We start from the raw sequence: 13492 nt of genomic DNA on the forward strand, positions 1-13492 counted from the left end.
GTGAAATTGCAATTTTTATGGAGCAGCTTTTAAATTGAGTTTTCCACATAATCTTGCATCTAACATAAAATAATTTATAATTTTAAAGGGCAAGTTAGAGAAATGCCAAACCTTTTCCATTAAAGTAGAATTGAGACTACTACCCTGTTTTAAATTCCAGTAGGTAATGTTCTATCTACTTTGGATGCTTATTTAGTTTGCTTAAAAAAAAATTCTGAAACACAGGTGTACATATATACTGTTATTAAAGATAACTTCAATCTATAAAAATAATGAAGTATTATTCTGTTCCCAGACATTACATGTTTGGATGTCATGTAAAATCTCTTGTAACACCTAATGCATAGTGTATTTCATCTTACATAATAGCAGCTGTGGGACAGAGCAGACCTCATTTGGTCTTCTTTTAGAAACCCCAATGTTTCCACAAGTGGAAAGATTAAGACCTGAGGGACATGGTGACTTATCCAAGAATGCCCCCTGCAAGCTCATTCAGTTCAGTTGCTCAGTCTTGTCCAACTGTTTGTGACCCCATGAACCGCAGCACGCCAGGCCTCTCTGTCCATCACCAACTCCCAGAGTCTACCCAAACTCATGTCCATTGAGTCAGTGATGCCATCCAACCATCTCATCCTCTGTTGTCCCCTTCTGCTCCTGCCCTCAATCTTTCCCAGCATCAGGGTCTTTTCAAATGAGTCAGTTCTTTGCATCAGGTGGCCAAAGTATTAGAGTTTCAGCTTCAACATCAGTCCTTCCAATGAATATTCAGGACTGATCTCCTTTAGGATGGACTGGTTGGATCTCCTTGCAGTCCAAGGGACTCTCAAGAGTCTTCTGCAACACCATAGTTCAAAAGCATCAATTCTTCGGTGTTCAGCTTTCTGGTATAGTCCAACTCTTACATCCATACATGACTACTGGAAAAACCATAGCCTTGACTAGACGGACCTTTGTTGGCAAAGTAATGTCTCTGCTTTTTAATATGCTGTCTAGGTTGGTCACAACTTTCCTTCCAAGGAGGAAGCATCTTTTAATTTCATGGCTGCAATCACCATCTTCAGTGATTTTGGAGCCCCCCAAAATAAAGTCAGCCACTGTTTCCACTGTTTCCCCATCTATTTGCCATGAAGTGATGGGACCTGATGCCATGATCTTAGTTTTCTGAATGTTGAGCTTTAAGCCAACTGTTTCACTCTCCTCTTTCACTTTCATCAAAAGGCTGTTTAATTCCTCTTCACTTTCTGTGCAAGCTCATTACTGAGAAGTTAAACATGGTTTTTCAGTAGACTCCTGGTCCCATGATTTTTCTTTAGCAGTGGTTCTCAAATTTAAGAGTAGATAAGAATCATCTTGCTGATTTTATTTATTATATCCTTTCCAGGGCCCTGGTGGAGATTTTGAATCAGATGGGCTGGGAGTCTGCTCTTTTAAACAGGTTCTGTCCAGTGATACTGACACAGGGAGCAGGACCATGTGATGAGTAAAACCACATGTGATCTCACCAATCTAGTCTCCTTGGCCAGTGGGGAGTATGCCTTCCCTAGAGACAAACAATTAACAGGATGGGGTTTACTCTGACTCCACCTCTGGGTTGAGTTTTTCTTTGGAGTCAAAGGGAATTGAGTTACCCCCAGGAATTCCTTACCCTGACCATGAATTTCCCACTTGATGAGTGGAGTCCCTTAAAATGAAAGGGTACTTTGCAAAGAGAAACAGGGATGAAGAGACATGATCTGGTCTGGATTTTCAAGCTCTTTATAACAAAGGTGAAATCTCCTCTCAGTTCATGAATACAAATTGGGGTCTCATTGCTGAAAGGAGGAAAACCGAAAACCATGTGAAGTTATGGAAGATTCCAAGATGTATTGTCCAACTAATATCCATAGTCACATTTCATTTGTATGATATAACTTTAAAAATGTTCTGTTCCCTTGCATGAAGGCACCTTCAAGCAGGAAATTCACACAGACCTCATTTCCATCCAGCTGGTGGGAGAGCTGTTTCCCTTTTGAGGCTTCCCCCAGACAGGCTGCCCTACATCCCCCTGAGTCCTCCTGAGCAAGGGGTCCACTGGGACCGTTAGATCTGCTTCTGGAGTTACAGCCTGTGCTCCACATGGAGAAAGTGGAACTCTTCAGTGCCTAGGCAAAAACTATTGTGTTGTTTTTTTAATCAAACAACACACATTGGTTCCTAATTAGAGGAATTCCGATCTGCTGGAGCTTGATCAGAATTTTGACACCAACACTTCATTTTAGAGATGAGGCCCAGAGAGGCAGAGTGACTTTTTTTACGACAGAGATATCAGAAAGAGCTAGGGTTAGCAAAATATATCCCTCATGGCATTCAAATTTTAAGTCACCCTCTCTCCCTCCTTGAAACATCTTCACCCCAGCACTGAACACTTCCCCTTTGATCCACTTCTCCTGAGAATGTGGGTGTGAGGGCCAAGCAGGCCCAAGCAGTCCTTCAGGTGCTGAAAGGGCAGAAGGCCGTCCACAGAACAGGCATTTGCAGCTGTGTCTGTCTGTCCTTCTTTCTCTTGACCATTTGTTGTTGTTGTTGTTCAGTCGCACAGTCATGTCTGACACTTTGTGACCACGTGGACTGCAGCATACCAGCCTTCCCTGTTCATCACCAACTCCCAAAACTCACTCAAACTCATGTCCATCGAGTCAGTGATGCCATCCAGCCATCTCATCCTCTGTCATCCCCTTCTCCTCCTGCCTTCAATCTTTCCCAGCATCAGGGTCTTTTCCAATGAGTTGGCTCTTCACATGAGGTCGCCAAAGTATTGGACATCAGCTTCAGCATCAGTCCTTCCAGTGAATATCCAAGGTTGATCTCCTTTAGGATGGACTGGTTTGATCTTCTTGCAGTCCAAGGGACTCTCAAGAGTCTTCTCCACAGTTCAAAAGCATCAATTCTTTGGCGCTCAGCCTTCTCTGTGGTCTAACTCTCACATCCATACATGGCTACTGGAAAAACCATAGCTTGGACTATACAGATGTTTGTCAGCAAAGTGATATCTCTGCTTTTTAATATGCTGTCTAGGTTTGTCATTGATTTTCTTTCAAGGAGCAAGTCTTTTAATTTCATGGCTTCAGTCACCATCTGCAGTAATTTTGGAGCCCAAGAAAATAAAGTCTGTCATTGTTTCTATTTTTTCCCCATCTACTTGCCATGAAGAGATGGGACTGGATGCCATGATCTTAGTTTCTTGAATGTTGAGTTTTAAGTCAGCTTTTTCATTCTCTTCTTTCACTTTCATTAAGAGGCTCTTTAGTATCTCTTTGATTTCTGCCATCAGGGTGGCATCATCTGCATATTTGAGGTTATTAATATTCTTCTGGCAATCTTGATTCCAGCTTGAGCTTCATTCACAGCATCACAGTGCAGCATTTCACATGATGTACTCTGCATATAAGTTAAATAAGCAGGGTGACAATACACAGTCTTGACATGCTCCTTTCCCAGTTTTGAACCACAGCATTGTTCCATATCCAGTTCTAACTGTTGTTTCTTGACCTACATACAGGTTTCTCAGGAGGCAGGCAAGGTGGTTTGGTATTCTCATCTCTTGAAGAAGTTTCTGCAGTTTGTGCCATGAGCCTTGGCTTTAGAAAAGCAGCTCCCTGGATCTCTGCTTTATGCCAGTCTAATGGCAGCTGCCACAGATCCTGAGGCCTCTAAACGGGCCTAGCAAGGGCTAGGCTTGAAATGATCTCTTGAGATGATGAGATGATCTCTAGACTCTCTCCTGCTCAGTTCAGCAGGCTGATGGCAGGATTCCACCACCTTACTCTGCCCTGTAGTGGACCTGGAAGCCTTTCCTACCTGCCTGGCCCATTCCAGTTCTCCCAGGGCATTTGAATGATGACTTGCAGAGCTCTTGCTGCTTAACCAAGGGGCCAGAGCAGAAGAAGTAAAGAAACTATATGGTAATGAGTGCAGGCTATTAACAACCCAACAGAAAATGGGATCTGCTGTCTCAATATCTGGTTTGCACAGAACTTCACGGGAACAGGGCAGTTTCAGGAAGTGCGGGAACCCTGGATTCACACAGCTATGTGTGTCGTGTGATGAGGTGTCTGTAGCAATATTTGTCTTGGTTCCAGCCCCTCACATGAGCCCAGAAAGGACTTTGCTCCCAGGGCACATAGCTGGGACTTAGGCTTTCCCCAGGGTTACTTTGCGTGCGTGCAGATGTGCTCAGTTGTGTCCAATTCTTCGCAGCCCCACAGAAGGTTACTTTGATAACCCTCTTGAAAATCTCCTCATCCTGCCTCCAACTGTATTTCCAAGGAATGTGCCAAGGCAGCTGCCATTTCCAACCTGAGAAGTGTCAGCAGGGTCTCCTGAGGATTGTCATGGTCTCCTTACACCCCGCTGACCCACTGTACCATTTCCCCAGCCTGAGCACAAGTGCTCCCAAACACTATAAATTCCTGTCTAGTTTATTATCAAACAACAGATCAAGAAGTCACAAACTTGCCTTTTGAAATAACAGTTCCCTTTTCTGTCCTTGGGTTTTGCAGGCCTGGTGCTGACAACTCCTGGAGAAAAGAAAGGATCAGGAAGCAAAAGCACGGAGTTCTACAGCGAGTTGTGGTTCATAGTGTTAATGGCAGTGCTGGGTTTGATTTTGTTGGCCATTTTCCTGTCCCTGATACTACAGAGAAAAATCCACAAAGAACCATATATCAGAGAGAGGCCTCCCCTAGTGCCTCTTCCAAAACGAATGTCTCCATTGAATGTCTACCCACCCGGGGAAACCCATGTGGTATGTTTCTAAAGGCAGCCTCACTTCTCTCCCAATAGACTAGAATATTTGTTTTTATTTAGAAGGAAAGATTTTCAAAACCATAGTAGCAAGGAAATAGATGACAGTTCAGTCTGGCTAAATGTGGGGCCAAGGGAGGCTAACCCTTGAACAGTGTTCTCAGCTTTGGCTGCTCATTAGATATTTATATTTTATTTGTTTATTTGGCTGTGCTGGGTCTTAGTTGTGACACTCAGACTCTTCCATCTTCATTAAGGCATGTGGGGTCTTTAGTGGCAGCCTATGGGATCTAGTTACCTAACGAGGGATCAAACCTGGGCCCCCTGCATTGGGAGAATGAAGTCTTAGCCATTGGACCACCAAGGAAGTCCCTTGGTTGCACAATAGAATCACCTGCTGCTAGAGACAGAATCTTGGTGTGTAACCCCCAAATTCATATGTTGAAACCCTAGTCCCAAATGTGATGGTATCTGGGGGGAAGGGCTTTGAGAGGCAATTAGGTCGTGAGGGTGCAGCTTCATGACTGGGATCAATGCCCTTATAAAAGAGACTCCAGGGAGTTCCCCTGTCTCTTCCACCATGTGGGGACCAGGAAGTGTGCCCCCATCACACATGCAATCTGTTGGCCCCTTGATATTGGACTTTCCAACCTCCAGAGTTTAAGAAATAAATTAGTGTTGTCTCTAGGCCACCCAGTGTTCTGTTATAGCAGTAGGCTAAGATATCTGGGAAACTGAAAAATACCAATGCCTGGGCTTTATCCCAGAAATTCTGATTTCATTGGCCTTGGATGGGACCTGGGGATTGGTATTCCTTTTCTAACTTCAGAAGTGATTCTGATGTGCCCTAGGGGTGAATATGTCTGCTCTGTAGTTATGTCAGGGCATGGCAGAGGAGAGTTGTATGTTGAAATCAGCTGGAGAATTTATAGGTTATGTTACTGTGAAACTTGGAAGATTAGAGATAAAAGGGAAGATGGGGAGGGATTTAAGTGCTAGCAGTGCTGGGTCTGTCCTTGGCCATAACACCCTGAACCAGGGCGGATGGATGGCTCTTTGTGGCTCCAGACCACCCACTGCCAGGACAGAGGTCGGGCAAAGATTCAGGGGCTAAAGATAAAGGCATTGCCCCACAGAGCACTAATTGAAGGTATAAAGGAGACTGATCCCCACAGTGCACTCTGGAGTGGGGCTGTGTCTGCCTGGGCCAGGAAAGGCTGTAATTTCTAATCTCCCCAGGCACCAGTCTGCTCCGCAAACTGTGTGCCAAAACCCATCTGCCTCATGGGACATCTTCTCCCAGTTTGCACTCGATTCTGTGTGAGCGAGTGGCTACTGTGTATAGCTGAAATTCTGATCACCAATTCCAGTGTGTAGGGGAGGTTTTCCACACCAGAACACAATTCTCTGACACCAGCTGGGTGCCTTCCAGTGCAATTCAATTCTATCGCTATCTACCCAGAAATAGCCTCAGATCCCACCAGAGTCTCAGTCCTATGAGACTCTTGCCTGCTCTGTGTCCCCTTCCTGCCAACTTCAAACAAATCCAGGCTGTGACTACTGGCTACAGATTGGAGGTTCCAATGACCCACTCCTTCAGTTTTTTAATTTGTTAATGAATTTAACAAATGGTAACAAATTTTCAATTCACTGTCATTTTCAAGATCACAAAGCATGAGTTTAGTCCAGCTAGTTTAAGTGCAGGTTTTACTTCTACAGTCAGCCCTACATATGTGCAAGTTACACTGATACCCACACCGGGCTGACTGTAAGATTTGAGCTTTCTTGGATTTTGGTACCCATGGAGGGGACGGTTCCTGGAGCCAATTCCCCTTGGATATGAAGGAACAATTGTATTTACTGGCTTGCAGATTCTTTCATTCTCTGAAATAGTTAAAAATAATGCAGTGTCACTTTGGACTAAGCAATTAGTTTCTACTAACTGAGTGATTTAAATTGCAGAACTCTTTATGTTATGAAAATGCATCTCCAGATAGTAGTAATGTGTGGCTATGATTATGCTGTCCTTGGAGAAACACGAAGAATTTGTTTTTATTTTAATTTTATTAAAATATAGTTGATTTATAATGTGTTGATTTTGCTGAAGGACAGAGAGATTCAGTTATACATATATATATTCATTTTCATATTTTTTCCATTGTATATTTTCAAAGGATACTGAGCATAATTCCCCTGCTGTACAGTAGGACCTAGTTATTTATCTACTCTATATACAATAGTTTCCATCTACTAATCCCAAACTCCCAGTCCGTACCGCCTCCATATCCCTGCCCCTTGGCAACCGCAAGTCTGTTCTCTGTGCCCTTGACATATTTTAGATTCTACCATAGGTATTATCGACTTCCCTGGTGGCTCAGACGGTAAAGCGTCTGTCTACAATGCGGGAGACCCGGGTTCGATCCCTGGGTTGGGAGGATCCCCTGGAGAAGGAAATGGCAATCCACTCCGGGACTATTGTCTGGAAAATCCCATGGATAGAGGAGCCTGGTAGGCTATAGTCCATGGGGTCGCAAAGAGTCGGACACGACTGAGCGACTTCACTTCACTTCACTTCATAGGTATTATCATGTAGCGCTTGTCTTTGACTTTGGCTTACTTCACCTAATATGATAATCTCTAGTCCTTCCTTCCATGTTACTACAGATGGCATTATTTCATTCTTTGTTATGGCTGAGTAAATATTCCACTGTGTAAAACAACACATCTTCTTTATCCACTCATCTGTTGCTAGACTTAAGTTGTTCCCATATCTCGGGTATTGTAAATAGTCTGTTATGAACAGTGTGGCTGCATGTGTCTTTGCAAACTAGAGTTTTGTCTGGACATATGCCCAAGGAGTAGGGTCACTGGATCATAGGACAACCGTATTTTTAGTTTTTTGAGGAACCTCCATATTGTTTTCCATAGTGGCTGTACCAATTGAGATTCCTACCATGTGTGTAGGAGAGTTCCCCTCCTCTGCTAGCATTTATTGTTTGTGACTTTGTTTCTGCTGGCCATTCTGAATAATGTGAGGTGGTATCTCATTGTAGTTTTGATGTGCATTCATCAAATAATTAGCAATATTGAGCATCTTTTCATGTGTTTCTTGGCCATCTGTGTGTCTTCTTTGGAGAAATGTCTATTTAGGTCTTTGGCTCATTTTTTAAATGGGTTGTTTGTTTTTTCTTTATTGAGTTGTATGAACCTTTTATATATTCTGGAAATTAAGCCTTTGTTGGGCTTACATATTTGCAAATATTTTTTCCCAGTCCATAAGTTGCCTTTTCATTTGGTTTACGGTTTCCTTTGTTGTGCAAAAGTGTCTAAGTTTGATTAGGCCCCATTTGATGAATTTTGGCTTTTATTTCTATTGCCTTGGGAGACTGACCTAAGAAAACATTAGTACGATTTATGTCAGAGAATGTTTGGTCTGTGTTCCCTTCTAAGAGTTTGATGGTGTCATGTCTTGTATTTAAGACTTTAAGCCATTTTGAGTATATTTTTGTGCATGGTATGAGGGTGTATTCTAATTTCATTGACATGTATGTGGTTGTCCAGCTTTCCCAACACTACTGTTGAAGAGATTCTCCTTCCCCATTGTATTTTCTTGTTTCCTTTGTTAACTGACCATACGTGTGTGTATTTATTTCTGGGCTCTTTATTCAGTTCCATTGATCCACATGACTTTTTGTGCCAATCCCATATTGTTGTGATTACTGTAGTTTTGTAATAATGTCCCACAATCCACTCTTTGGGTTCAAACAACTTGCTAGGACAACTCACAAAACCCAGAGAAACATTTTACTTACTGGACTTCATCCTAATCTCAAAGAAGTGCAATGCCAACAAATGTTTAAACTAGCATACAGTTGTACTCATTTCACATGCTAGCAAGATAATGCTCAAAATCCTTCAAGCTAGGCTTCAACAGTATGTGAACTGAGAACTTCCAAACATACAAGCTGGATTTAGAAAAGGCAGAGGGACCAGAGATCAAGTTGCCAACATCTGCTGGATCATAGAAAAAGCAAGAGAATTCCAGAAATACATCTGCTTCATTGATTACACTAAAGCCTTTGACTGTGTGGATCACAACAAACTGTGGAAAATTCTTCAAGAGATGGGAACACCAGACCACCTTACCTGTCTCCTGAGAAATCTGTATGCAAGTCAAGAAGCAACAATTAGAACCAGACATGGAACAAAAGACTGGTTCCAAATTGAGAAAGGAGTACATCAAGGCTGTATATTGTCACCCTGCTTATTTAACTTATATTCAGAGTACATCATGTGAAATGCTGGGCTGGATGAATCACAAGCTGGAATCAAGATTGCTGGGAGAAATATCAGCAACCTCAGATATGCACATGATACAACCCTAATGGCAGAAAGTGAAGAGGAACTAAAAAGCATCTTGTCTAAGGTAAAAGAGGAGAGTGAAAAAGCTGGCTTAAAACTCAACATTCAAGAAATGAAGATCATGGCATCCAGTCCCATCACTTCATGGCAAATAGATGGGGGAAAATGGAAACAGTGATAGATTTTATTTTATTGAGCACCAGAATTACTGTGGATGGTGACTGCAGCCATGAAAATAAAAGACACTTTCTCCTTGGGAGAAAAGCTATGACAAACCTAGACAGTATATTAAAAAGCAGAGACATTACTTTGCCAAAAAAGGTCTGTATAGTCCAAGCTATGTTTTTTCCAGTAGTCATGTATGGATGTAAGAGTTGGACCATAAAGAAGGCTGAGCACCAAAGAACTGATGCCTTTGAATTGTGGTGCTGAAGAAGACTCTTGAGAGTCCTCTGGACTGTGAGGAGATCCCACCAGTCAATCCTAAAGGAAATCAGTCCTGGGTGTTCACTGGAAGGACTGATGTTGAAGCTAAAGCTCAAATACTTAGGCCACCTGATGCAAAGAGCCAACTCATTGGAAAAGACCTTGGTGCTGGGAAAGATTGAGGGCAGGAAGAGAAGAGGGCAACAGAGGATAAGATGTTTGGATGGAATCACTGACTCAGTGGACATGAGTTTTAGCAAGCCCTGGAAGATAATGAAGAACAGGGAAGCCTGGCATGCTGCAGTTCATGGGGTTACAAAGAGTCGCACAAGACTTAGCGACTGAACAACAAACGATTTGAGAAGTCCTGTGCCAGAATTCAGACAAAGATCAAATATGTATTTCTCATTATAAATCAGTTATCACAGCATCATCCAAATTAAGCACAGAAACCTGGTCAGAGTGCTTAAGTTTCAAGACTTCATAACATAGAAATGAAGGAATGATAGCACTGCCCACCTTCCAGACCTGTTCACTTTTCAAGGACAGAGCAATGAGCAGACGAAAAAGTTGCGAGGAAGTGAGATCACAGCCAAGTAGCAGAAGCCTTGGGGGCACAAGAGAGCCACAGTCTCTCAGAGACCTGTGGACTGTGGCTGGTAGAGGAAGCAGCCAGGGGACAGTGACTGGGTGGTGGGAAAGCAACAAAGATGCTCTCTATCCCCTGGCCCTTGGCTCCTTGAACAACCAGGTCCTCTCTCCTGGCTCCTCCTCCAAGCCTCCTTCCTCCCTGAGCATCTGGGTCCTCGTGCAGGCCAGCTGCTGAATGTATGGCTGCTGAGTGATCAGTTCAAGCCGGGGGCAACGTGCTGCTCTTCCAGGGAGAGTCCTGAGGAGACTCTCCTTGAGGGGCTGACACTGCAGAGTTTTCCCTTGTTGGACAGTGACGTTCTCTGCACTGATGGAGAGAGGAGCCAGGAAGGCTGGAAAGGTCTGTTTAGCTGACCTGGGAGATGACTCAGATCACCCCTGGGACCCATTGAGTGTGTAGAGAAGGTGGATGGAGTGGTTGCTCTGGTACATCTCTATGACATGACATGAGTTACAGGAGACAAACCCACAGGCCAGTAGCATCCAGAACTGGGGTCAGGGATCATTTCTGTCCCTCAACCCATCCCTCCAGACAGGCCCCTCTGCCTGGTAGCCTGTCCTGAGGAGGAATCTAGTTTTGCCTCTTGGGTTGAGTTAGTGATCAAGAAGCAAGCAGGTCATTTCTGTGAGCAAGTTAATATCGGGACGGTTCCTTTGCATGGGGTTTTCCTGAGTCTTGTTATGATTTTGTCCAAGTAAGGCTCCTAAATATTGGTATCAGTATCACTTGGGAGGCAGTCCTGAGTCTCTGAGGAGGGAACCAGAGAATCCGCCATTTCCAGCAGCCTCGGGAGGTCTGAGCTCAGTGAAGTTTGAAGACAGCCCTCAATGAATGAAAAGATGATTTATTTCCTGGAGCTTTGTATACAGTCCCATAGCTAGTAGAACCTGCGCAGGGAGGTGACTGTGCAATTCCATTTATGTGAGGTATTTACATAGTCAAAGTCAGGGAAGCAAAGCCCAGAGTGGTATTGCCAGGGGCTGGGGCAGAGGGGAATGGGCAGTTGCTATGATCAGGTGGAAAGTTTCAGTGATGGATGATACAGTTCTAGAACTCGGCTCTACCACATGCTCCTACAAAGAGCAATGCAGTGTTGTTGAGAGGTTAGATCGCTTACTTTAATACAATCAAATTTAAAAATAAAACAGGTGAAACTACTGATGAGTCTGACAAGACTCAGGCCAAGCTATGCGTGGGGCCAAACACAGGCTTCAGCTGGGAGAAGCTGACAAATTCAAACATCTGTTGCTGAGAACATCTGAGTACAGCAGAGCACCCCGCCCCCACCTCACCCACAATCCACTTCTGCTGAGGGTCCTAGAAGGAGTGAGGAAGGGAAGGAATAGGAAGCCGGGGGCTATGGGCCCAGAGAAGTGGCTCATAATAGGCAGGGAGGGTGCTATTTTCAGGTTCTGGAGGGTTCACAGAAGTGGCATCTGGGGTATACCAGAGTGCCGGCAACATTTGCCCGAACCCACTGAATCACAGTTTAATTCTACCCAGTGGACAAAAGATCCTTGGATGCCTGCTTTTCTCAGACCTTATTGATATTATTCTCATCAAGTTGGAGACTTGGATGAACATTAGCAAACATTATTCAAACTAAAGAGAAGACACTTTGCATTAGGAGAGCAAAACCAAGAGCTGAAATAGATGTCTATGGGCTCCAGAATCTGCAGGTAAGAATCTGAACAGGAGCGGGCTGCATTCACCTGCTCAGCTTCACTGACTGACTTGCTTTTCACTTGAGTACTAGGTACCAATGCAACACACACCCACACCCACACCCCCTCATCATGTGACAAGCTGTGGTCTCAGTTCTGCTGTAAGCCTGTCCCAGGCACTCCTGTCCTCTGAACAGCTAAGATACTCTGAGGTCAGAGACAAACTGGCAAAAGAATTTAAAGCTCCACCCTGAACAGACGTAAATGGATGGGTCAGTAGTGCCAGAGAATGAGAGAACTGTTTGTATTGTTTAATACTAATTTTTTTTTAACATTTTCAAAATGACACAGCATAAATTGAGTCCAGCTAAGTTTAAGTGCAGGTTTCACTTGCACGGTCAGCCCAAGTCTCTACAGGTTCCACACCCACAGACAGAGGGCTGACTGTGGGACTAAAGCATTCTCAAATTCTAGTACAAGGCCAGGGCCCTGAGGCCCATCCCCCTTGTAAATTGAAGGATAAATGTAATGTAATGACTGATTTGAAGATTCTTTCATTCTTTAATAATAAATGTCAGCATGGCGCTAAGTCTCTGCTCACCAAATCTTTTATATTGTAGAACTCTACATATCTGAAAATGCATCTCCAAATAGTATTAATGTTTGGATATGCTTATGCTGCCTTTGGAGAAACATAAAGAATTTGGTTTTTGTTTGTTTTACTGAAGTAGAGCTGATTTACAATGTTGTGTTAATGTCTGCTGTACAGCAAAGTGATTCAATTCTACATATATATTTATGCATTCTTTTTTATATTCTTTTCCACTATGGCTTATCTGAGGATATTGAATATGGTTCTCTGTGCTGTAGAATAGGACCTTGTTTATTCATTGTATATAAAATTCTCTGTATCTGCTGATCCCAAACTCCCTATCCATTCCTCCCCCATTTACCTCCCCACTGGCAAACAAAAGTGTGTTCTCTATTTTTGTGAGTCAGTCTCTGTTGTATATGGGTTCATTTGTTTTGTATTTTAGATTCCATCATAAGTAATATGGTATAGTATTTGTCTTTCTCTCTGACTTAACTTCACTTAGTATGATAATCTCAAGGCCCATCCATCAGTTCAGTTCAGTTCAGTCGCTCAGTCGTGTCCGACTCTTGGCGACCCTGTGAATCGCAGCACGCCAGGCCTCTCTGTTCATCACCATCTCCCGGAGTTCACTCAGACTCACGTCCATCGAGCCAATGATGCCATCCAGCCATCTCATCCTCTGTCGTCCCCTTCTCCTCCTGCCCCCAATCCCTCCCAGCATCAGAGTTTTTTCCAATGAGTCAACTCTTCTCATGAAGTGGCCAAAGTACTGGAGTTTCAGCTTTAGCATCATTCCTTGCAAAGAAATCCCAGGGTTGATCTCCTTCAGAATGGACTGGTTGGATCTCCTTGCAGTCCAAGGGACTCTCAAGAGTCCTCTGCAACACCACAGTTCAAAAGCATCAATTCTTCGGCACTCAGCCTTCTTCACAGTCCAACTCTCACATCCATACATGACCACAGGAAAAACCATAGCCTTGACTAGACAGACCTTAGTCAGCAAAGTAATGT

The 13492-nt window shown here is 43.6% G+C and overlaps 1 protein-coding gene across 1 annotated transcript in view; it reads left to right on the top strand.

Moving 5' to 3' along the window:
- The window catches only part of USH2A (usherin), a 922740-nt gene that overhangs the window by 884855 nt on the left and 24393 nt on the right, over nt 1-13492 (top strand). Inside the window, exon 69 of the mRNA XM_040262869.1 lies at nt 4539-4783. Coding sequence (XP_040118803.1) covers nt 4539-4783 — 245 coding nt within the window. The remainder of the gene's footprint in view (nt 1-4538; nt 4784-13492) is intronic.

Source organism: Oryx dammah, unplaced genomic scaffold, assembly GCF_014754425.2.
Source record: "Oryx dammah isolate SB20612 unplaced genomic scaffold, SCBI_Odam_1.1 HiC_scaffold_21, whole genome shotgun sequence".
Taxonomy (NCBI): domain Eukaryota; kingdom Metazoa; phylum Chordata; class Mammalia; order Artiodactyla; family Bovidae; genus Oryx; species Oryx dammah.